Below are 26336 nucleotides of genomic sequence, written 5' to 3'. Positions count from 1 at the left end.
AAGCAATTCAAACACAACAATGGATATTACAGTTTTGAGCATTGCAGCTTTTGTGATAATAATTTTGGAGGTTTTACGAAGGAGGTTAAGAAATAGGGCGCTGAATCTGCCTCCGGGAAGCTACGGATGGCCGATTCTGGGTGAAACGGTGGAGTTCTTCCGCGCTGGAGTGGATGGAGAGCCGGAGAGGTTTGTGATGAAGAGAGTGGAGAAATACAATTCTCAAGTTTTCAAGAGTCATATAATGGGGGAGAAGGTGGTGTTCATGTGTGGAGCTGCAGGTAACAAATTCTTGTTCAGCAATGAGAACAAGACGGTTACAGTTTGGTGGCCGAGCTCCGTCAGGAAGCTGCTGGGGCAGTGCGTCTCCACCACCGCAGGAGAAGAAGGCTGCCTCATGAGGAAGATGGTGTCATATTTCGTCAGCCCCGACGCTTTCACAAAGCTTTACATCAACAGAATAAATATGGTTTCCCAACACCATATCAAGACTCACTGGCAAGGTATGTATATAAAATCGTGTGGCTGAGATTTGGTCTCTGGTTTGGTTGTAAAATGCATATGCATGTGTTATTAATTACTGTTTGTGCTTAGGTAAACATGAGGTCAAAGTGTTCCCTACGATCAAGCAATACACGTTTGAGCTAGCGTGTAGGCTTTTCATGGGGCTTGAAGATGAGGAGCATATTGGGAAGCTTGCTACTATGTTTAATATATTTCTGAAAGGGATAATCTCAATTCCTATTAATTTTCCTGGGACGAGATTCTGGAAAGGAAAGATAGCTACAAGGGCTATCAAGGAGGAACTGCTCAAGATAGTGAGAGCAAGGAAAGTTAGTTCGGAGCAGAAAGTAGACCTTCTGTCTCATCTACTAAACACCCCAGATGAGAACGGCAAGTACATGTCTGAGTCAGTGATTGTCAACAACATCCTCATGCTTCTTTTCGCTGGACACGACACCTCCAGTGTTGCGATAACTATAGCGATGAAGTGGCTCGCCGAACGCCCTGATATTTATGACAACGTCTTCAAAGGTATATATTTGCTCTCTATTTTTCTTTATTAATTTGTACTCCATGTGTTTTTGTTTTTTAATTAATGAACGATTGGAGATGTCGTCAGAGCACGAGGATATAGGAGAGTCTGTGCAGTGGGAGGACTTGCAGAAGATGAAGTACACGTGGAGCGTGGTGTGTGAAGCAATGAGGCTGGCACCACCGGTCATTGGTGCTTTCAGGGAAGCCTTGACGGACATAAGCTACGGTGGCTACCACATTCCCAAGGGCTCCAAGGTATAAAAGTATAAAGAGAATAAAAAACAGAGAGATTGATATTTCTATTTTAAGAAATGTGTGACTGATGAAGTATGGAGTATAAAGTAGTAAATGATGCATGGTTATTAATTATGTTTGTTTGTTGTTTTTAGTTGTATTGGAGCGCCAACAGCACCCATATGGACCCGAGCTATTTTACTAGCAACACCAAGTTTGATCCATCTAGATTTGAAGAGGCACTGGGGCCGGCCCCCTACACGTATGTGGCGTTTGGTGGGGGGCCAAGGATGTGCCTAGGGAAAGAGTTTGCTAGGCTCGAGATACTACTATTTTTGCATAATGTGGTGAAAAGATATAGGTGGAAACTCGTCAATCCTCATGAGAAAGTTGTATGTGATCCAATGCCCACACCACTCTATGGTCTTCCAGTTTATCTCCAACCTCATGTCTAGTTGCATTGTTTTTGGCAAACGACTAAGAAATCATGTTTCTCTTAATTTGGTTTCATAATAAACTTATTCGATGTTTTCATTTAAAATCTTGATTTGACATTATGCTATTTTAACGGTGTTAATTGCATTCCATTTTTTATACTCCGTCAGTTCCAGAAAATAAGGACAATTTCTTTTTTCATCCATTCCATAAAATTGTTTCATTTCCATGTATGGAAACTTCTCTTAAACTCTTTACATAAAATTATTTCATTTCCATGTATTGAAACTTCTCTTAAACTCTTTACATATACATCAATTTATTTACAACTTATATCATTAGGGTCTCCATTAAACACTAATAATATTAAAAGTCTCCATATCCAATTATGCATTAATACCTACGCTGTCCCAAATGTCCTTATTTTTTGGGACAAAGGGAGTATATCTGTATCCAATTTTTCAATATATGCTTTATAATTCGCAAAATTTAATTGATTGAATTTATATGAAAATATTTTTGTCGAAATGAAAGGAAGAAATCTTTATAAAATCTCAAAGTTAATAAATAAAGATGAATCCATTTAATATTCACTAATTATATACTCCCATTGCAACAACAAAAAAATTTATTAAGGACATTTTCTTAAAGCAATTAAATACACTCATTTGTGTTTCTAAATTTATAACCAATGCTTCAAAAAGTGTTCTTATAGTTGGTGTCCCAATTAAAATTATAGGACGCAAATGGAAGCGTTCTAAAAAATAAAAGATTTTAAGTTAATTACTTTTTAATTTAGAAATGTTTTATTTGCGTCCTAAATTGTTATGCTTTTTTTAAAAAACAATCGACGCAAATAAATTGGATCTCAATCTTTTATCCTTAAAAGTTAAGTTTTTTTTGTAGTGACCTTCTATCCCTTAAAATAGCTTTTTTTAAATTGTGGTTTGTCATAAAAGAGGCTAATTTCTATTTTTTAAGGTTTTTCCTCTAACGAAAAGATCAATTTTTTTTATTAATAATATTTTAATTATATATTTTATTTCTCATGTTTTACTAAATTTACATTAACATTTGTGTCATAATTTCTAAACACGAACCGATTGAAAAATTGACCATCATGAAGAATTCAAAATTCAAAATTCAAAATGTACTCTCTTTGTCCCATTAAAGATGACTCAATTTTTGTTTTGGTTTGTCCCCCTACCAAGATCACTCATTACGGAAACACATTTTTCTTTACCCCTTTTTTTTATATTTACTTTACTCTCTTCATTTCACTAACAGAATAAAGTTGCATAAATTCTCATGTCATCCAAGGAAGAGGTCATCTTCCTTGAAACGGAGAGAGCAAGAAGAAGACGCATGTTGTTCAATAAACCAAATTTCAGCGCACGTGATCCCTTTAAAAGTAAACCTCGAAAACTCTGCCACTTTAAACCTTCACAGTAGAAAAGAAACTCTCGAATGATGGCAACTCAAAGATTTTCATTGTACACTATATAAGATTCAATACCAAAATCTAAATATTTTACTTACCGTCCCACAAAAATATGAACACGTGATATGGCATGAGAATAATAATAAAATTGATAAAGTAAAAAATAGAAGGAAAAAAGTTGTTAAAGTAGTGTTAGTGAATAATATGACCCGCATTTATTAGTAATATTAAATTAAGATAACTTTCCATTTAGAATGCACATATTTTTATGGCACGAAGGAAGTATATTTATTAGGAGTTTGGTACCGAAGGAGTACTTAACGGTAAAAAGCAGTATCTTTGGCTATGGGTTTGGAGTTTGGAGGCAAATTATGGTAGGCATCTAACACATACCCACCGTCAATATAGCATCATAATCTACAAAATAACCCATCACCACATCGCCTGATTTTTGTTAAATTCATAGCTAAGAACTTGGGTTAATTGCACTAATGACTCAGATCTTCACGAACACATATCTAAATCTAAATTAAAAAAAAAATCTTAATTAAACAGAAAAGTCCATAGACCATAGTTATTGTTCAACTAAAACTGAGTTGACCAATCAAAACTAAAGGAAAAAAGGACAGATTGTGTGGAATCAATTAAGGCTTGCACTAGTGGTACTATTAATCGAATACACCACAGATGAACCAGGACCCAGATAGATGCCTTCTATATTTTGGTGGATCCCTCTATATAAAGTATTCCCCCGTATATAAGTATATAAACATGTAGTAAAATATTTGAATTATTGAGATAGAAGGAATGAAAACAAATGAATTAATTCCCATTTCCAGTAAATTGATGGCGAACAGTTACAAAAATGGTCTTATAAATATGCTATTTCCACCTCTTTAATTAATTCCCATTTACCCTACATTTATATCAGTAGTTTGTAAGATATTTTAGAATGATATTAAGTGAGAATTGCTGTTTCCAATCACCTATATCAATCAATCAATGTTTGAGAGAGAGATACAAATTTGAACTTTACAACGACATAAATTCTACTCGTATATTATTTGGAAGTGCCATGCAATATGAACATTATTTGAAGTTGGAGTTTGAGAAGGGGAGCGCCTGTTAGATTTGATCGATCTCTACTTACAAATAAGGCTTTGATCACTACTTGAAAGTCCTCCAAGAGCAACACCTACAAACGATCTCTTCTTACCTATATTATATATATGTTGAGAGATTGAAAGAGGAGTTACGTTGATTAGGGTTAATGTTCGCAGCGTGTGGACAAATTACAACACGTACGTACATCTGAATATACATCAAAATGTCGGCAGAATCATATAAATACTCGATAGTATTTATTAACATTTGAAATTCATTTGATGATAGACTGCATCTCCTCTTGCCCATATGCTTTGTGGGGTTGCCCTTTCTGTACGATTCAAACTCATATTAAATTCAATGTTTGAAAAATCTATTGCAACATTACACAACATAACCTCTCACTTGTTAATCTGTAACAACCTGCAAAATTAAACAAAAACTAAGAACTCATTAGTCTCAGACATGATATCTAATTCTATGTTGCCTCCTTCAACATAGATTCATCTCATATTGTCAACAACATAAGATCATATATAGCTAGTCCACTAGGACAACATTGATGAACTCGTTTATATCAATTAAAATCATACACGAATAATATCCTCCATTACTTCAATGAATTGTCATTCAAATGATAGTAGTTACAAACGTTGTAAAGCAATGGTGTTTTCCATTAAGAAGAACAAGTTACTGATTGTCAAGCTTCATTTTTCATACTATCTTTTACCAAGAAGGCTTCTCTCCATGAAGAATAACAAGTTGATGAGCTGCCGAATATTTCAAGTAGTTTTGAGAATATTAATAGTATATCTTAAAATTTGATGACCAAGTAAGAATTAAGAATGCAATCAGAGCAAATTAAGTACAGTACTGCTAAAGTCAAGCTGGTTCAACTCATTCACTGTAATTTTAAGCAATAAAATTGCAACAATTAGAAGCAGTTAAATTGCCAAGCGTAAAGTGCACAAATCTTTTGGGAATGACATACTAGTAACTTTCCAATTTGGGTGTTCATCCTACTACCAAGCAGCCTCAGTGTGAGTGAGCTAGAATATGGGCAAAGGGGAAAATTGACTGACCAACAACTGGAATAACAGGATCTTGATTTCAATAACAAAACTAGCTAGGCTGGCGCTGCAAGAAAAAAGCTCAACAAGTGGAAGGCAAATACTACACATTTATGTTATGAATGAAGGGGTCACTGAGGATAAGCCTAGAGATGGGGAAGTGTACAATCAGAGCAACTTGCAAACTGCAGTCGATGTGTAACAGAATAGTAGGTCCACCTACCTCCTTTTCACTCATATATTACTATCATGCTACCCTTTTTCACCATCTACTGAATTTGGACTAATTAAAAATGATCAAGGAGCCAATGATGTAATTATGCAAAGTATTTTGATTAAATGAATTGAAAACAAATATACACATATAACCAGATTTTCTCACCTCTAATTTCAACTTCTTTCCCAAAGACTGCTCTTTTAATTGTTGCCATACCAGGAGATATAATTCTGCTAAAATTGAAAATCAGATGTAAATACAAAAGTGGAGGAAAGACAAACATTATACCATAAATAATTCCAGCCCTTTATGATAAAATCTTGGATATCCAAATTTCTGAAGAAAAAGAATAGGAAAAGGAGTTGCATCAAAAATTCAAAACTTTTTTCTGTGGCAGAAGAATAATCAGCAGTGATTCAGTAAAGTTTCCATACCAGTCAAATCCAAAAGAGAGAGAAAGAGACTGACTATGTAGAAGAATTTTTAAAATACTACTCCACTAGCTAGTATTGAGTTTCCCAGAAAAAAATAAAAGGCCAAGTCCCACCTGACAGAAACCATACAAACTAGGGAAGATTGAGTTTTTAGCACGACGGTTTCTAGTCATTTATTGCCGATGCAGCATCATCAAGATTCTCACCATTCAAAGCTAGCTTTCACAGAGAGAGATGATGGTATGGTAATTGGTAGGTATCAACTAAGCAGGCACCATGCTTTTGCATGTGAATCTTGATGATGCTACACCAGAAAACAACAACTGTATCTGTATTTCTACCCAACAGATCCCTCCACCAAATCTCCAACAAACAACACCTATAAATTTAATGGGACTCCCAAAAATATTTTCTTTACAAAGATGCAAGAGTATTTCATATTGTGTGTGTATTTGGAATGGAGAGATACAAGCTGATATTTATAGGCGCATTAGAATCAAAGCCACCAGCAACGATGCAGATGTGGCTCATTACACTCACAGCAAAAAGAATTACTGTGACATCATCAAACAAGAATCTCTAGTTTTCAACTCCATTTTCAGACAACAAAAATAGAGTTGTCAAAAAATAGAAAGAGGTGAATAGTGTGGTTTAGTGGTGAAGAGCATAAATAGGTGAATCTATTTTTGTAAAAGAAAAATAGAAATAAATTCCATTTCAAACTCAATTTTTCTTGTTTTCTATTCCAGATTTGCCAGATTCCGCAACCAATTAACCTTATCTTAATTTTATAATTCACCGAAAGGAAAAATTAAAGATGATTAGAGATATAGTAGTTAATTGACAAAGACAAAAAAAATGAGTGATTGAGAAGATAATGACTATGAGAAAAAATAAGTGATCAGCATCTTTGAAAGAAAGGGAAATGCGCTAAGAAAACGATGCGAAGAATATAGACTTGGCCTTGTTTTGTTTTTAATTTAAAAAAAAAAAGAAAAAGAAAAAAAGATGATGTTGGAGCACACGTCTGAGGACTGGGATCTGTGAAGTTTAGTGGTAAGAAATACTACTACGAGTTTATGAAAAGAAGATGATGAAAAAGGAGCGGAGGTAGGTCAAGCAACTCAATAATATTCTCTTAAAAATCCATAAAAAACTAGAAATTAAAATTGAACATTCCAAATATAAAAGAAAAATATTTGTAATGTTTTAGAACGCGATGGCGGAATGGATTTGCTTTGCAATATTCACTAACACAACTAATTGATCAAAGACATGAAAATCTAATTAATAAAAATAATGTTTCCTAGTGATCTTATCTAATTAATAATTTAATACTAACATTATTTAAATCATTTAACACAATATTAGCCCAAATCATTCACGTTTTCACATTTTATGAGATTTCACTCGGTCACTATGAAAATCACTTTCTCTATCCTAAAATAATAAACTCTCAATTATAGGATTAATCGTCTTCATATTAATTCAAATAATATGCAACGCAAATAATTCATCGACAGAATTAAAATCCTAAACATGAATTTTACGATTACATGATTTATTGTTCAGATTATCCAAAAAATCACCGATTACTTGCACTTCTTCATAAGACTTTCTTGAAATTCAACCATGGATCTTCTGAACTATTCCGAAACTCAAATTAAAGTAGAGTATCTTTTTTGTGTGAACAGAATTTATAGAAACTCATAGGTTTCATCCTAAAACCAATTGGTGATAAGAAAAGAAGCTTATGAAACTTAAATAGTGGTTTCAGTTCTCTCTTTAACACCAATATGAGACAGTTATATTTTTATACTCTCTATGGCCCAAAAAAATGAGTACATATTGAACAGCACGAGAATTAATACATTATTGATAAAGCAAGAAAGGTGAGGAGAGAATATTTGGAAAGACATGAGAATTAATGCATTATTGGTAAAACAAGAAAGATGGAAAGACGTATAGTTAAAATAGTGTTAGTCGATAGTGATATCCACATTATTATTAGTGTTTAGTGGTAGCCCCTAGTGGTATAAATCGTAAATAAATTGATATATATGAGTAATGCGTTGGCGATAACTTTACATAAATGGAATGACTATTTTTATGGGACAGACGGAAAAAGAAAATGTCTCTATTTTTATGGGATATAGGGAGTTTTTAGTTTCAATTGCCAACAATCTCCCTCAAACCCTTCAAGATGTGAATTTGAACTTTTTCCTAATTAGTTAGACTACCGATCCAAATTTTTTCTAAAACGGTTGAACCACGTGCCTAAATTTATAGTCCAAATTCTAAAATACCTAATTGGTTATGCACATTTAAAATTTGGTACATTATGTAGCACATGTATTTATCGAATCTCCATAACTACATTTTAAAAGGTCACATGTTATATTTGAGGTAAAGCATTGAAAAATACAATGAAATTATGCATCACCTTTTTTTCATATGTCATGAAATCGGACAATTTTTTTTTTTTTTTTGACCACAGGTGTACCGAACCCACCTTCGGCGGAATCCGACTAATCCTGCTCGACCAAATCATCTAATCCTGCTCGATCGGGTTTGCGGATTAAGGTCGAAAGTCTCCCAGCGGGTGGTGGGATTTGAACACGTGACCTCAAGGTCACCACAGTTCCGCACTGACAACCGCGCTACTACCCGTCGGACAAAATTGATTCACCTAATTTTGTCAATTTAGTTTGGGCTGCATACCTACGACACATCAGCCCAATCTAATGGACGTGCATTGCTGCTAATTCACATAATTTCACCTACTTTTGGCCCAATCATACTCTCTCCGCAATCAAAACAATTTTTTTTAATCAATTTAGTACAGAAAATTATAAACAGATGCAGGAAAGCAAAACAAATGTGATTTTCTCTCGAAAACGGAAGCATTGAGATTTCATACATATTCAGTAGTCAATTAAATCTATTTATTAGAGGATTTCAGTTGGTAAGAAACTTTCAATTGCAAATTTTATTTGTAATTTCTATCCAATCTCTTAAAACACTTTTTGTGTCATTCCTTTTTTGCAATTGTTGTGAAATCTTAGCTTTCTTCACCGACTTCTTCTTTGGCGATTTTCTTATCAATTTTTTTATGTTGGTTGAGGGGTTTGAAGTTATATGCACACAAATGAAGCTACTCTTCCAGAATTTGTTATTCTTTCCTTCATTTTTTGTAGTGAATTTCTCGGCGTCTTGAAATTTGACCTGAGAGGGCTTTCTCAATCGTCTTAATTTATAATGAGATACTTCCATTAATTGCATGGATAATTTTCTTATAAAGGTATAATTTTTCCACCCTGTTATGCATTAATTACTGAGCGCAGAAGTTGATTGTCGCAGTTGATCGTGAATTGAAGCGGCCGAGCCTATTTTTATCAGGTTCATACTGATTCCGTAATTGGGTTATCTACATTTGATCTCAATAGTTTTATAATTAAGCGGTTATTTGGCAGTAGTTCCTTGTGACTTGGTTGTTTGATTTGCTTTTTATATGTTTATCCTCTATATGTGTGTATGCGTGTGTTTGTGGCATTTTGCTAGGCTAATGGAATGCTGATATTTCTGGATGTCATGTTATCATATTTCTAGAATGTTAAGGCTCAACCAAGGCTAAAATGCAGATGATATTGAGTTATAGTACTACATAATCTTCCCTTACTTGTCATTAGTTTACTGTGTTTATCTGCCAAGTGTTGTGTTTGTATTTTGTAGCGTGATCATGAACACCATATATGATTTAGATTTGATACTATATGCTTGAATACTATCAAACTTGACCATACACATTCAATACACTTATCCTATAGATTTGTGTTGTATTTATTGAGTTCTCCTATCATCGTGGAATGATTTAAATCCTAGATGATACCCAAATATCAGATTACATCCTGCCTTTTGAAGTGATGAATCTTATTAAGATGCAACTGGGTGAACCAGGCACAGGTGAATTAAAATTGTAATGTTAAAACTATAAGGCCCTTCTTGGTATGATGAAATGGAATGATGGAATGAAATATGATTCCTATTTCCATTCTATTCATTTGTTTGGTACGATAGAATGAAAATGCAAAGAAATTTGTCATTTCTTTCCACCCTCATTTCATTCTATCATACCAAGAAGGGCCTAATAGTAGGTAATATGATAGCAGCACATTAGATTTAATTGAGTTTGTGTTGCTCTCCCGAATGAATAGGAAAAATGTGTCTTGTGCTGAATGTAATTTTGGAGTTTTTCTATCATATCTTTTTTCCTTTCCATGAGCTTGCCTTGATTGATATATTTGATATAATGGAATTTAATGATCGACAACTTTAAAGACCCATTGACCCAAATATGTTATTACTACTTGTTGAACCAAGTGAATACTATCTGTACTCCTTGCGTCTCGATTCTTTCAAAACATTGTTTGCTCTATAATTAAGGATATGAAAGTATGCTCTTATTTGCTATATTCGATCTGATTCTAGGATCTCATCTTTGCAATTGTTGCTGAGGTAAATACAAGTTAGCTACAGCCCATAAATAGATGTAAAACTTGTACTTCTCCATTTATTTTAAAATGCTCTATACCTATAAAAAAACCCAAATGATAAATTGAGATTCAGAGGTAAATTTTGGGCAATATATTGCATAGCAATGTTTTATTGATATTTCAACCATGTTAGGGGATCTAATTCTGAATGCTCATGGAACATCATTGTGATACTTGCAGGGTCTGCGGTCTCTGTTAAGATACAATGAACAATCAATATGGAGAAGATCAAGTAAGTTGAGAAACACTGGTGTCATGTTATCTGACCAAACAAACTGCTCCTTAAATGTGATTCTTTTACAGGATCAAGTGAGTGTTGCTGGATTTGATGTTCCTAACTCGCCAGAAGCAAGTTACAATAATGTCTACCCTGGAAGTGACGATGATGGGAGAGAACCACCTACGCTACCCCCTCACCTGCAACACACCTTGCTAAACTATAAAAGGAATAGTGATCCTTGTGGACCATCCCTCCCATCTCCACAGAATGTCAATTTAAATCATCTGTACATTGAGAACAGAGAACCTCCAAGATCGGTGGTGGCGCTTGGTGTTTCGCATCGCTTTCGTTCAAAATTTGTCACTGTTGTGCTCTATAAACCTGTTCCAAGAAGGTGAAAAGGTGACAGGTAATTTGTGTAAAGACTACTCGTTATGTTGGCCGTTTATGTATCTGTGTTGATTATAGCGTGCTGTAGAAAACTAGCCAAATCCGAATTTTATCCGTAGAAGGTGCTTATTTATGCCTGCTATGTCGAGATTCCTATGTGTTCCATACCTATATTTGATTACAAATGACAGAAATCCTAGAGTTATGAAGTGAGTTGTCTAGTGCATGCTTAAACTTTGCTGTAACTTTCTGGGTTGTGTTTTTTCATTACATTGTATATAGAGATCTTAAATGTTGATAAGTTAAAAGTTTGGTCCGTTTCAAGATACTACTCCTAATTTAATTATGTAATGCATCGACTTCTTTGATACTTATGTATTCATTATCTGACTAGTAAATAACAAGAAATATGCAGACTGTGAAAATGGACTTTACTACAGCATAGGAATTTGAAAATTTGAATCCATATTTGATCAATGGAACCATTGATCATACTCATAGGGGAAATGAAATGTATTAATTAGAACCGTTGATTGTTACATGAGATCAAACATAGTTGGGAGTAGCGTTGGGTGGGGTTGGGGCGGAGGCGATGCGGTTGCCGCGCTCGGAGCGGCTGTTCTCGGCAAACTTGAGGCTGTTGTGGTGCATTCCCTTCTGGACCTCTTCCTCGGTATACTCGGAGGTGTAGTAGTGTTCCTCGGAAGCCTTCTTGTTGGGAGGAAGGAACATACTTCCCCACTGCGGGAAATGCACTAACATGACCGGCAGAGTGCAGCATATTATCATTATCCCCATATACTCCAATCCCTCCTCTGTCGTGTATTTTGAAGTCGAGAAAAACAGCAGCTGTGTCAATCCTGATCCGAAGTTTCCTCCAGCCCCGGCCAGCCCGGAGATGATTCCGAGCGATCTCCGAGACACGAATGGGATGACTCCGAAGGTGGCTCCGCAAGCAGCCTGCGCTCCGATGGAGAAGATGATCATAAAGGCGACAGCCAGAGGAAGAGAGTCCGCCCTTCCTAACAGAAGGCAGAAGACACCGCCAAGCGTCTGGAGGATCCAAAGCGTCCACAGTCTGCCCCTCATTCCGAAATATCTAGCTGAGTAATCAGAAGCAAATCCGCCAAAGGGACGAGCCAGGAGGTTGGCCATCCCGAAAGTGGCAGCGATTATACCGGCCAGGTGGAGCTTCAGATCAAACCTGTCGTAGAAATACTCAGCGATGACGTTGTCGGTGGACAGCTCGACTCCCATGGAGTAGCCGTAGAGGAGGACGAAGATCCATGTTCGGTAGTTGGTAACAGCATACCACAAGACCTTGCCAAATTGGTCCTTGGCAACATTCCCCTTCTTCTGGAGGGCGCTCAGGTTTCCGTCAGGCAAGTCTTGGCCTAATGTCATAACAAGAATCCCCATAATGACATGAAGCCATCCTGGAATGAAAAAGGCGATCCTCCACGCGGTGAAAGGTGTGGACCCCGTCTTCTTGATGATGTCGAACAGCACCGGCATGATCAGCTGAGTGGCGCCGCCTCCCATGTTTCCCCACCCGGCCGCCGTGCCGTTCACCGTCCCGATGATCTTGCTGTTGAACATCGTGCTCATCCAGTACTGGCACGACACGAACGTCGCCAGCGAGAACCCAATCATGAACCGCACCGCCACGTATCCTCCCGCCGAGGACACGAACGACATGCAGAACACCGTCGGGGCTGACAGCATCACCAGGAAGGCGCATCCGTAACGCGGCCCCAGCAGATCGCACACTGCTCCCATCACCAGCCTCGAGAATATACTTCCCGACACTGACGCCACTCCAGCATTCCCGATGTCGCTCTTTGTCAGGTTCAGATTGTCTCGGATGATCGGCACCAGCGGCGCCGCAGCAAACGTAGACACAAAACATGTGAAGAAGGAAATCCACGAGAGATGGAAGGTCCTCATGTGCGGATTCGCAAATGAAAACAGCTTGAATTTCTTTGCCTTGTGCTCCGAGTCCACCGGCAGATCGAACTTGGCCGTTGTGTCCGTCGGGACGATCGGAGACGCCACCGAGAAGGCATGCACAGGCTCCCTTCCTGTCACTCCGTGCATCGAGCTCCCAGGAGACCCTTCAATGCCTGCCATGTCCTTGTAGTTTAATGTAGAAATGAACTTGTGAGTGTTTGTGAGAGGCAAGGAATGTGTGGTTTATATAGGTTGAAAGTTGAAAGAGTTGAATGTAGATAGATTAGCCGCTAGAGATTCAAACAGGCAACATGTATGATATTTGTGGAATGAAAAGAAGAGAGTTGTGAGTTGTGAATCCATTTCGCCGCATCGGACCCCGTCGTAGATACTAAAGGATTCGATAGTTCTATGTAATAAAACAAATAAATTAGATACATATAATATTAATGAGAGGCAGTAAGCTGTTCGACCTCAATGGACATTCAAACTATGAGGTTGTGCCAGTATAGTCAAATGTGAATGATACATACTCAATTCAAGTTGGAATTTTAAATTCATTTCCATATACATGTATTTCATGAATTTCTTTTCATCTGCTACTCCCAAATACTGCACTCACACACAAGCCTGTACCTGAATTAAACTACTCCCTCCGTTCCATACAAATAGAGACATTTTTTTGGCACAAAGTTTAAGAATATTTTGTTAAGTGGATTATGAATAAAGTAAGAGAGAATAAAACAAGAGAGATGAAGAGAGAGAAAAGTAAGAGGGATGATTACTTTTTGCCAAAAAATAAAAATGACTCAATTATATTGAAACTTCTCAAAATAAAAAAATGACTCTATTTTACATGGAACGGATGGAGTATAATTTTTAACCAACATTGTTTTTGTTAATTACGAAACGGTGCATGGTAGCTACAAGCAACCATTTTCTGTAAATTCATAGTACAACATTTCTATCTTACATTTTTATATGATATTATGTTGAGTGCCATGAATGGTATTGGTGCTATTGCCTGTTACTATTAGGGATATAGAAGAAGAGTTTTACACGATATGTTTGGGATACTACTTTCTCATGAATTCATTACTTACCAAGCTTTCTTTAAAAATCTATGGAAACATATAAATCCAATTTCAGAGGATCCCTAATCTTATTCTTGGATTGATCTTTGTAATGGTCTACAATACTCAACTTATTTGAGTTGTCCGTCTTAATGTGAATATGTCTGTCAATTGGTCTTCTGATCTTACGCATGATAATTCCACAATTTCATTTTCAATCTTCTTTTTGATGACTGTCTACCTCAACATGTTTGGTTCTGTCGTGTTGAACCATGTTTTCCGAGATGCTTATTTTTTAGAATACGGATGATATTAGGGGTTGGACAAGCTCAACAAAAAAAATGGTAGTGAAGATCGGAGCTTGGACGAGACCAATGATGTTATACAAAGACTAACTTTAGATGGTAAAGAGAGTCCTTCCTCAGCTCGCATGTACTATTGAAATGCAAAGACTAACTTTGATAGTGGTTGGTGTTCAGAGTCTCTGCCTTGACCTTGCCCGTTTGTAGTTTTGAGTTTACGGTCCAATATCTCTCTTTTTTGGATTTGGTATGCTGTGTGTGACTTTTTTTCGGATTGTTTTTGTTTTTATGAAAATCATATTCTTACTTAAATATAGATTTCTTTTAACTAGAATTGGGATCTAAAATCTTGTAAAAACATAAAAGTAGCCAATCATATGATAATTTTTCGTTATAAATGGTCATTTATAAGTTTTGCACCTAAATATTTGGACTTCGGATACTAAGCTCGGATACTATATACACTAGTGTTAGCCCACGCGCTATGCGCGACACATAGTATTTTTATTCTATTAATTAGACATTGTGAATAAACTAAATAAAAAAATATATAATTTTTATTCTATTAATTAGACATTGTGAATAAACTAAATAAAAAAATATATAGTACTATACAGTAACAATATGTTAAAAAGAGATAAAATTAAATAAATTTTAAATTAAACTAACATGAAAATATTTATTAATTATGACACTTATAGGTCTCTAGAGCGAATAAAAATATCATCGTTAAAACATACATACTTCAAAACTAAAATGTTATCAATATAAAATTAATGGTATAATATATTTAATATACAACTAAAAAGTATGATAAGAACAATAATGTCGTCATAAAAGATAAAACATAATGTACAAAACAAATAAAAACACCCATACATATAAACATTCGAAAGTTTCTATTTTAAAGGGATGAGCCTAAATGGAAATAGTTTCTATTTTTATGTGACGAAGGTAGTAGTTCGTAAGACATGAAAAAACTTACTATATGTGAACGACCTTAATTGTACAATAATAAGAATAATAAAATAAAGAAAATATAAATAATAAAATACAAACTCTAATATCCCGCTGACTCTTCCTCCCCCTTATTTTCATCCTTGATTACTCTCCAAATTAAAGATTTATGCATATGCGCGAAAACAAATGTGATAGTTTATGATCTTCATTTTCTTTGCTTCCTTTCGTCATTTTGTTGCTTTAGGTGTTTTTTTGGCATGAAAACTAAAGTTGTAGCTTCAAAATATTATAGATGGTTAGTTAGAAGCTTACGTAATTTCTATATTTGTAAAAAAAGAATTATAAACTGGACAGAAAAATTAAAACAAAACTAACAAAAAATAAAATAAACTAACATTAAGAAAAAACTTAAATATGAACTAACATCACTGGAAAAATATCTCTCATTGGATACGTGTTTTTGGTCGCCATTCGAGATGCTCTTAGCCGTTGGAAATAAAAACTTATCATGACTTTTCGTAATTTGCCTTCATTAACATGAAAGAATTTCAAAAAAAATATTCAACTGTAGATCAATATTGCAATTTTTTAAAAATATACAGATGAAGGCTTAATCTCAGTGGAAAAAGCATTTTCGGCTTCCCTTCGATATGCTGTTAGTTGTTCGAAATAATCTCTTGTCACGCCTTTTTTAAACCGCCGGAAACTTATTCATCGTTGCCAATCGCCACCATATTCTCTCGTACCCCCTGCCGATATACTCTCTCCCTGTAGCCATCACACACATACCAAACACAAATAGGATAACACATTTTTTATTAATGGTATTGGTATTTATAGAAAATTATGTAACTTTTGGCTTTCTTCATTTTTCTTGGGTCAATATCATTTATTCTAAATTAAATCAATGATTCATTATTTTTTTAACCTCTCAAATTATGATACTCACATAACCGCAAAATTTTAAAAGTGCATAATAAAACCGTTTTAATGATTAAGGAAAAAACTTTTGACTAAGAAACCGATTATGCGTAGCAATTTATTGTTGGTAAATGTCAATTATTGAAAACCGTTATGCATATGCATAATGTTTCTAAATTCTAATCAATTCAGTGATGAATTATATTTAAATTTATTGTGTAGATTCCAGCAAATAATGGTCTATTAAATTATTATAAGCATGAGCTTTAACAAATAAGTATAATAAAAAGTACAAATAACTGTCAATATAAAAACTTGTTAATTACTACTATAATCCAGTTTACCAAAACTATATACGTCTCAATTTTCAATTTTATATTTCTGCTAATGGTTTTCTTTCTGATTTTATTTTCTTATATCTAATTATAAATTTAAGATATTTAACAACTCACAATTCCAATGAGGTTTATTTATTTTTCAACTTCTGAATCAAAAAAATTTAGTTGCAACTTTCACACCATTCCACCAAAATGAATTGGGTGACTAAACTTCTTACATTATTGATTGAATTTGGAGGACGAATATTTCTACAAATCTACAAATTAATTGGAAACCGAAATGAATTGATACAAATCTATAAATTAATAAGCAGGTACAAAAGCAAAATAGTGGGAAGACTTTGTAATGTTTTATAGCTACTATCCAAAACTCATTAATATTTAAAATCCTTTCCAAAACTTTTAAATATTCAAAATATAACTCAAAACTTGTAAATATTCAAATTTACGCCCAAAATTCATAAATATTCAAATTAAGGCCAAAACTCGCCTTTTATATATGTATAGATATATGATGCATCGATCATTACTGAAAATTAAATTATGTTTAGAGTATTGCGTTAAAATGAACAATAACTAAAATATTAAATTAATTAGAGAATTAGCTGTGCGTAAAAAATGCAAGAATGTCGTAATTTCGTGACGCTTGATTCATAACTAATTATAGAGATAAAGTCTTCGTGCTTACTTAATGCACATTATTATTGAGTTAATGATTAAGTCAACTAAGCCCTTCACAGGCTCTTAGAGATTTTGAGACAGGATACTTTATTTGTTCTACGTTTTTTAACCGTATATTTACAATTAGTACTTGTCCTTAGGTCATCTATAACGGGTACCTCTCATTATACCTTTAGTCATATTCATTCTCCTCAATTTATGTGTGAAACCACAATTTCCATAACCTACACCTTTCCCTTAATTTTAAATTTTGATTTATTTAATTAATTTTAAAAAATTGAATGACATTATAAAAATTTACACCATGCAGTATGGGGTGAAAAGTTTTACACCAAATGTATCCCTCTATACACAATCATAGTTTCCACAAATATCAATTGCTAAGACAGAATTTTAATCAATAAACTAATACTTATGTCTGTGTGTGTACATCATGGTATGAGTAATGGAGTTTAGAATGTTAACAGATCGTACGTACTTGAATTGACTTTTCGAAACTGTATTTCATAATACTTCTATAATTTGTCTTTATATGATACAAAAAAAAGTTTAATACTATTAGCCACAAGAATGAAAATATATTACTATTTTTTTCTTATTTCACAGAAAATGGACAACCCCTTTAAAATAAATCTATATATATCCGTTCTATACTTTTATTGAATTTTGAATTTTATACTCAGCCGCTCGTCCCATAAAAATGTGCTCGTCAATTTTAATAAAAGTTAGATATTGAACGTTTTGAATGGAGAAATGATCCCAGTTTGATTACAAGTCTTAATTTATTATATTCATTGATAAAATAAACTTACTACTATTATTTTGCTTTGACTATTTTTACATCATGAGAGAGAAAATGAGAAAAGAAAAATGTGAAGAAAAAGATTGAATAGCTTTGAAATCCGTTGTAGAGTTTTCAAACAACGAAAGCTAATTATTTGGAAGGTAGGATGAAATTGATCTTTAAAAAAATATACTAATTTTTTTTAAAATAATCATGCATATATTTCTTCGTCAACACGAAAACTAATTTATTGGAGAAACATTTGAATAACCAAGAAAAGACATAATCACAATACATATATTTATATGCATTTGGACTTTACTTATACAATTACCTTATATACTAGTATATGAAAACATATATAAGTTCAAACGGTTGTCACGATTCATGAATTTGACAAGTTTTTTCAAAATATATTAGTCACGAATAGTATATAATTGACATGTAGTAAACTAGTAATCTCCAAACATTATATTTAAAAAATGTTAATAATTTTCATATTCAGATTTTTTTATGAAATTTTATTAAAATTTCACTTATTTAATTCGGTGTTCCTAATAATACAAAAACAGAACAATAGGAACCAACGAAGAAAAACTAAATTTTGGTTATTGGCACTATATTTTCTTACCAATATCAATTATATTAATTGCATAATTGAGGAGTATAGCTTAAGAGCAAATTTGCGTAGTGCATTTGTAAAAATGCCAAGTCAAGCATTGCAAATAATTGATAGTTTTTCAAGTTTGTCAGCACATACAAATTAATCAAAATTTAATAATTCAGTGGGATAAGGTTTTAAAAATAATTAATGGTCTAGAGTTACGTTTGTCAACTGTGTGGGATTTATCTTATTAACGAGATTATCTTAACTGTATTAATTCCTTTTCGCATGTTACATATATAATGCAAAGTTTATTTGTGTATAGTCAATTATTTTGAGAAAAAATATTTATTATTTCTTCAAGTTCAGATAACTTTGTTGGATTTTATATCTGGTTGAAAAGACTATGAGTTTACAATTGCATAAATTGGTACGAGAGAGGCTCGCATCTGATAGGTGGGCTGTCACGATGGGACGACACTGAGGGGCTTGCCGTGAACATCGAGAAAATATCGATAACGTTGAGAAGAAATGATCAACTAGACATTGTATTTCTTGAATTGTGAAAGAATACAATTTTATTTATAAAATTATAATTACTAGACCATTTATGGTTCAACTGTCTTTTGGATTTTCAAAAAGAATAGACAGAGAAATAATTTGGAATGAAACTTATAATTCTGCTTGACTCAAAACAAGACAAAAAAATAAATAAAAGTAAATAATAATAATAATAATAATAATAATAATAATAATAATAATAATAATAATAATAATAATAATAATAATAATTTGGTGATAGCTGGGACGGGCTGATCTGGCGGTGTGGTCGACCTGGTGGCATGGGTGGGCTGGGGCTCGTATCATAATATCTTATGATAAGCTTCATCTCTTGTATATCATCGACATTATCCGTTATGAAACAACCTAGATGTTATGATAATACTATTAGATGTCATTATTGTTTTGGTTAGAGCATTCCCAATGGGTTCCCTTAAAACTCCTTTATTTCTCCCTTATTTCTGCCACATCAGCGCCACATCAGCACTATAATTTATCCCCAGTTTTTAGCCAACTTTTAGCCAACTGCTCCAATGGTTTCTCCCTTATTTCTCCCTTATTTCTCCCTAACTCAACATTTCATTTTTACAAATTTAGCCGTTTAAAAAAAAAAAACGCCGAATTATCGCCGAATCGCGCCCACAGTGGGCGGCGATGATTCGGCGATTTTTCGGCGATGAATCGCCGGATGGCGTTAAATCGGGAGAAAAATCGCCGATTTTTCGCCGAATTCCTTTCATTGGTCGGCGAAAACTCGGCGATTTTCGGCGAAAAATCGCCGAGTTTTCGCCGACGCCATTGGGAGTGCTCTTATTGTTGCATACTTTTTACATTTAAGTGCCCATGACATAATATTACAAAATATACTCATCCATTAATTATATCTATATACAAACAATTTCCTACCCGCCATATGTATATGTGCACATGATTACCAACTAGAAAATATTATAAAGCACAAACAAAAACATCAATTAAGCAATATGAATCATATGATACACACATACATATATAATTAAGACTACTCTGTTTACTATACATAATATGTTTAACAAATAATAGTTCTAATTAATAAACAAAACTTCAATGCTTATTCATAGTAAATTTGTTTACCTTCAATACAGAATTAAATTGGTGATTGCCAATTGTTTATTTTGATAATTAATAATAAAGTGATATAAGAACCCAATAATCAATTGTATAATAAATTACTACTACATCTTATCTTTGAAATGGTCTCCATTTCATCAATAAACATCCCACTTATCGACTCATCCAACTAAGCTCTGAGATCATGGCAACAAGTACTTATCAGAATAAGCAAATTAAATATGTTCCATATGATTTGCTCTGAACTGAAATATAATGATGAAGAATATATATGTATAAGATTAAAAAAAAAATAGACACGCACTATGACAAATGTGTATTATTAGACTGTCAATGCTTTTGAAAGGGTAGGAGCTGTATTAATTGATATTTATAAAGCAATTGTCACAATCATTCTCCGAAGTAAGTTTTTTTGTGTACGCTGATGCGTGTGGATTATGAAATATACTAACAAATACGGAGTACTAAAATTAAAAACAAATATTTGCAACCAATCATTTCCATTTTCCAGTGTTGAAGGAAGAATAATATCGATCCAACTCAATGCCTCGTCGACTTGCAAGTTGGCTAGCTGTTGAAATTTTATTTGAATAAAAAGAACATTATGATCCTTCAAATTAAACCGAGACGGGCCGGGTGAAGAGACTAATCTGTGCAGATGTATATCATGTATAAAAGGGTAAATGGCAAAAACAAGCCATGAAATTTGACAATTTTCTCTATGATTTGGGAGAAACTATGTATACTTTTGGCAAACAAAAATATCATGCGAACAAAATATTCGACTATCTAAACAATGTCATTTAATATATTTAGTCAATTATTTTTTAATTTTTATATATGTACACGTTGATAAATTTAGAATCGTTGTATGATGAATTTTTTTGCTATGGGACAATTACGAAAATGTCAAAGTTATGATGTAATTGACTATTTTTAAAAGTTAAGGAATAAACTATGATTTAACTAAACTTTATGATTTTTTTAGCCATTTGCCCTAAATAAAAATATAAAAACAATGAAAAAGAACCACCATGCTGTCAAAACAAGAATAAACGGTTCATTAAGCAATATCCTTGTCAATTAGTCATAAATTATTTGGTGTTCGCATTTGGTGGCTGAATCAACAGGTAGGGAAAACATGAAACTAACATAGATTAAAGTTCATAATTAATCCTTAGTATTTGTTCTAAAAACTTTTTGATTCTATATATAAAGTCTGTTAATTTTTTAATAGAAAATGTTTTGGCCTCAAAATTCATAGTTCCGTTTAAATTTAACAGTCAAATACTAGTATATATGTTTGATTCAAATTGGAACTTAATTATGAATTTAATTTTATTATAAGCATATGTCACATGGGTGTGGATACAGGATTAGTGAGGGCGGTATGGTACGAATATTTAGATACAATAGTATATTTTAATGAAAATTTAAAGTAATGTAATCAAATAACATGAGTAATTTAGGGCATTTTATTAAAGGAAATTACAAAAATATCCCCAAAACATAAAATTGTTAAAAACTAATCTCAAATTAAAGGAACCGAATTGAGAGGTGGCGTATAGTATATGCAATATGATAGTATTTTTAGTGGAACTGGTTGATTATAGGAGTACATATTATAGGCAAATGTACGTACTGAGATATCTGAAATTATTCTTAAAACATGATTGAGATATTACAATAATAATAATTTTTGGCTTTATACCATTTATAGGATCTGTTTAATACAGTAATATATAGAATATCATACTCCTCTCAAAGTAGGTATGATCCTTAACCTGACACCTTACAATTTACATCATTTAAATATCTGTATAATGAATGAAAACAAAAAATGTGTCTCTCAAATATAATTAGAGGAAGCTACCTCGAAACAAAAGGATAACCGTGAAAGAAAAATAACAAATATATGCAGTAATTTGGAAGTAGCAGAATTAAATAAGAGGAGAGACAGCTTCTAATTAGTTTTGCCATAAATTACATTAATTAACTTTGTTTATATATTGTGATGATTGTCGGGTTGTAAATGTATGTGAGGAATCGGAAGGTTGTGGGCCCCCTTGAATTTTGTTTGATCTTTTGGGATATACGATAAGGCTAAACTCTAATCCTACTCAGATGCGGCAAATTGGATTCCATCTCTCACCAAAATATCTAATTCATTCAAAATGAGCTATTCGCTAACCCCGCTGGCTCATTAATGCTATCGCATTTGTCAACGCCTCCACGCTATATAAACTCTATGCATCTGCTCACTCTTCCTCACCATCAATTTACATAAACATTTCCATAACCAAAAATGGCAGGCATTGAAGGGTCTCCTGGGAGCTCGATGCACGGAGTGACAGGAAGGGAGCCTGTGCATGCCTTCTCGGTGGCGTCTCCGATCGTCCCGACGGACACAACGGCCAAGTTCGATCTGCCGGTGGACTCGGAGCACAAGGCAAAGAAATTCAAGCTGTTTTCATTTGCGAATCCGCACATGAGGACCTTCCATCTCTCGTGGATTTCCTTCTTCACATGTTTTGTGTCTACGTTTGCTGCGGCGCCGCTGGTGCCGATCATCCGAGACAATCTGAACCTGACAAAGAGCGACATCGGGAATGCTGGAGTGGCGTCAGTGTCGGGAAGTATATTCTCGAGGCTGGTGATGGGAGCAGTGTGCGATCTGCTGGGGCCGCGTTACGGATGCGCCTTCCTGGTGATGCTGTCAGCCCCGACGGTGTTCTGCATGTCGTTCGTGTCCTCGGCGGGAGGATACGTGGCGGTGCGGTTCATGATTGGGTTCTCGCTGGCGACGTTCGTGTCGTGCCAGTACTGGATGAGCACGATGTTCAACAGCAAGATCATCGGGACGGTGAACGGCACGGCGGCCGGGTGGGGAAACATGGGAGGCGGCGCCACTCAGCTGATCATGCCGGTGCTGTTCGACATCATCAAGAAGACGGGGTCCACACCTTTCACCGCGTGGAGGATCGCCTTTTTCATTCCAGGATGGCTTCATGTCATTATGGGGATTCTTGTTATGACATTAGGCCAAGACTTGCCTGACGGAAACCTGAGCGCCCTCCAGAAGAAGGGGAATGTTGCCAAGGACCAATTTGGCAAGGTCTTGTGGTATGCTGTTACCAACTACCGAACATGGATCTTCGTCCTCCTCTACGGCTACTCCATGGGAGTCGAGCTGTCCACCGACAACGTCATCGCTGAGTATTTCTACGACAGGTTTGATCTGAAGCTCCACCTGGCCGGTATAATCGCTGCCACTTTCGGGATGGCCAACCTCCTGGCTCGTCCCTTTGGCGGATTTGCTTCTGATTACTCAGCTAGATATTTCGGAATGAGGGGCAGACTGTGGACGCTTTGGATCCTCCAGACGCTTGGCGGTGTCTTCTGCCTTCTGTTAGGAAGGGCGGACTCTCTTCCTCTGGCTGTCGCCTTTATGATCATCTTCTCCATCGGAGCGCAGGCTGCTTGCGGAGCCACCTTCGGAGTCATCCCATTCGTGTCTCGGAGATCGCTCGGAATCATCTCCGGGCTGGCCGGGGCTGGAGGAAACTTCGGATCAGGATTGACACAGCTGCTGTTTTTCTCGACTTCAAAATACACGACAGAGGAGGGATTGGAGTATATGGGGATAATGATAATATGCTGCACTCTGCCGGTCATGTTAGTGCATTTCCCGCAGTGGGGAAGTATGTTCCTTCCTCCCAACAAGAAGGCTTCCGAGGAACACTACTACACCTCCGAGTATACCGAGGAAGAGGTCCAGAAGGGAATGCACCACAACAGCCTCAAGTTTGCCGAGAACAGCCGCTCCGAGCGCGGCAACCGCATCGCCTCCGCCCCAACCCCACCCAACGCTACTCCCAACTATGTGTGATGTGACTTGAATTGAACAAGGGATATATGCATGTACTTTTCAATGACTTTTCCTCGCTGTGTATGCAAATATTAATTAGTTGCATTATTTTCACTTTTCAGTAAGTAAGAACTGAGAACCCATATACACGCGCGATTTTTAATTTTCGTCTTTAAACAAAGTAATACTACTATGAAAAAATAATCAATGGAATTATTATATACAAATCACACCTACTGTACGAGTAAGTTATTCTATACACGGCGGTTTATGTGATTAATTTCTTTAATTTATTCCTACTTGTGTGTGTTTACCTCCTAATTAAGCCGTTTTTTATTTAAAATAAATACTCTGGGGAGTGGGGAACCCTAATTTCTACGGTTAGGTATACGTGTGCCACCAGTCCACATCCCATTGGTTTGGTTTTTCCAAAGAGGTCGGAACTACACTACTTACAATCCAATTATTATTTTACAACTCATTATTGCAGTTTTCAGATCACGAAAATAATGGCCACCTTCAACTCATCTTAATCATTACATGTATAGTTGACCAAAGATTGCTTACAGTATATTTAAGTCCAAAAAGAAATTGTACAGTATACATATGCGACTGATGTTCACATTTCACTATCGCAAGAACAAAATTTAAATTAAACAACGTGTTAATTCAATTTTGGTGTTAATTCAATTTTGGATCACAGTTCATGTCGCAAAAGAATAGTGTTAGATGCCTTGCAAAATCAGTGATTAGTAGTATTTTCTTATTTCTCATGTACTCAATTAATACTTTCTCGGCCCCTTGCAATTTGTCGTCGATGACGTTACTGTACTTGAATATGTAGAGAGGGTATAAAGCGGTGATGGTGGCAGCTTGTTGCTGCTATTGGTTGAAACAAGAACTTAGGGTGGTGATGACGATGAAAATTTTAGATTGTTTCACCCCAGTGGTCATCTCTAATAATTAAAATGTCTTTGTTACTATAGTTAAACAAAAACATGCAGATAAACAAACACAAATATGCATAAGTTTAGAATTCGCTTGAATAATGTTGAATATAAATATGGTAAATTCCATTCCACTATAATTAATTATCGAGAGATTTCTTTGGTTATGGAGATTAATAAATGAGTGTTCAGTAAGTTGTGGACGTGGAATGAAATAGCAGATGTAATAAAATAGATACGTGAATAGAGAATAAAGTGTGAGTAATAATAAAATATCTTGATATTTGCTATACAGAAAAATGACTTAAGTATAATGGGACAACGAATAAAGAAATAGTACGACTCATATTAGGAATGTGTTTCTCAAATATCTGGGTTTTTTTTAATATAGATGCAACTCTGCCACAGAAATTGCGCACTTTTAGCGACATTTAAATTCTAAATACCATATGTTCGCATATAATAACATTGAATTGAAGGCATGGTAGGGTTCAAATCTATGGCCTCTCTCAATCACGAATGAACTCATTATTAGGTATGGTGTTCCCATGGAAGTGATGGCACGTTTTCAACCTTGCTAACTTACTTTAGGAATTTAATTTAATTTCAATCTTGCCTTTTCTTTCAATGCGCACTTTAATAGTTTACCAAAACTCGTTGAATAAGGTAAATATATTAATATAATATGGTACATGATTTCATTACTCCAAAGGGCAAGGCAACACCTCCGCCAACCAATGTGAATCACTATTAACTAATTTCAAACATCAAACGATAAAATTCAACTTTCCCTACTACTTACCATCCGTAGATTCAAATTTAATTGTGACGCCCTAAACGTAATTTGATCCTTGAAACACCTAAGGAGACTGCATCAATCAATGGCTCGTGTTTATACAACAAATTCTTATTCCAATTAAAATACATATTGATATTACTGTCAAATACAACCTCCCCTAGATTCTGCATTCATGAATATCCAATGCATTTTATATTATAAACGAATGAATGTTCGACATTCGATCTTCTTACTTTCCCGCTTTTACACTAAAACTCTCATAACTATATTAGTATAAGATTTAGTCCAACATATGTATTGTA

At 34.8% G+C, this 26336-nt stretch overlaps 4 protein-coding genes and 1 long non-coding RNA gene across 10 annotated transcripts; 3 read left to right on the top strand and 2 right to left on the bottom strand.

Annotated features, from left to right (window-relative positions):
* On the top strand, nucleotides 1–1813 carry LOC125222431 (beta-amyrin 28-monooxygenase CYP716A378-like). The gene is made up of 4 exons (XM_048125036.2): nucleotides 1–503; nucleotides 595–1035; nucleotides 1124–1293; nucleotides 1428–1813. Exons 1-4 carry the CDS (start codon nucleotides 20–22, stop codon nucleotides 1725–1727), a joined length of 1395 nt encoding a protein of 464 aa, XP_047980993.1. The 5' UTR covers nucleotides 1–19; the 3' UTR covers nucleotides 1728–1813.
* Nucleotides 1814–4106: 2293 nt separating this feature from the next.
* On the bottom strand, nucleotides 4107–6985 carry LOC125220102 (uncharacterized). Its single transcript, XR_007176294.2, has 2 exons — nucleotides 5705–6985; nucleotides 4107–4675 (listed from the first exon to the last, which is right to left on the bottom strand). It is a non-coding gene; the product is annotated as an uncharacterized LOC125220102 (long non-coding RNA).
* A 1819-nt stretch (nucleotides 6986–8804) lies between these two features.
* On the top strand, nucleotides 8805–11460 carry LOC125219043 (SNF1-related protein kinase regulatory subunit beta-3-like). 5 transcript variants are annotated; one of them, XM_048120893.2, is made up of 4 exons: nucleotides 8805–8938; nucleotides 9334–9372; nucleotides 10707–10758; nucleotides 10830–11460. In XM_048120893.2, the coding sequence occupies exons 3-4, from the start codon at nucleotides 10732–10734 to the stop codon at nucleotides 11142–11144; spliced, it is 342 nt and encodes a 113-aa protein (XP_047976850.1). In that variant the 5' UTR covers nucleotides 8805–8938; nucleotides 9334–9372; nucleotides 10707–10731; the 3' UTR covers nucleotides 11145–11460. The 5 variants fall into 5 exon arrangements, with proteins under 5 accessions (XP_047976850.1, XP_047976853.1, XP_047976855.1 ...); XM_048120896.2 differs by having other exon boundaries at nucleotides 8815–8938; nucleotides 9171–9372; XM_048120898.2 differs by having other exon boundaries at nucleotides 8817–8938; nucleotides 9318–9372.
* Nucleotides 11461–11634: 174 nt separating this feature from the next.
* On the bottom strand, nucleotides 11635–22760 carry LOC125219041 (high-affinity nitrate transporter 2.1-like). 2 transcript variants are annotated; one of them, XM_048120891.2, is made up of 2 exons: nucleotides 22693–22760; nucleotides 11635–13250 (listed from the first exon to the last, which is right to left on the bottom strand). In XM_048120891.2, the coding sequence occupies exon 2, from the start codon at nucleotides 13231–13233 to the stop codon at nucleotides 11683–11685; it is 1551 nt and encodes a 516-aa protein (XP_047976848.1). In that variant the 5' UTR covers nucleotides 13234–13250; nucleotides 22693–22760; the 3' UTR covers nucleotides 11635–11682. The 2 variants fall into 2 exon arrangements, with proteins under 2 accessions (XP_047976848.1, XP_047976847.1); XM_048120890.2 differs by lacking the exon at nucleotides 22693–22760 and having other exon boundaries at nucleotides 11635–13324.
* Nucleotides 22685–24435, top strand: LOC125219042 (high-affinity nitrate transporter 2.1-like). The gene has a single exon (XM_048120892.2). The coding sequence runs from the start codon at nucleotides 22726–22728 to the stop codon at nucleotides 24307–24309; it is 1584 nt and encodes a 527-aa protein (XP_047976849.1). The 5' UTR covers nucleotides 22685–22725; the 3' UTR covers nucleotides 24310–24435.
* The last annotated feature ends 1901 nt before the right edge of the window (nucleotides 24436–26336 follow it).

This window comes from Salvia hispanica, chromosome 1 (genome assembly GCF_029641045.1).
Source record: "Salvia hispanica isolate PSC_SH4W2 chromosome 1, Shi_PSC_v1, whole genome shotgun sequence".
NCBI lineage: Eukaryota > Viridiplantae > Streptophyta > Magnoliopsida > Lamiales > Lamiaceae > Salvia > Salvia hispanica.
This window is presented reverse-complemented; position numbering and strand designations above follow the sequence as displayed.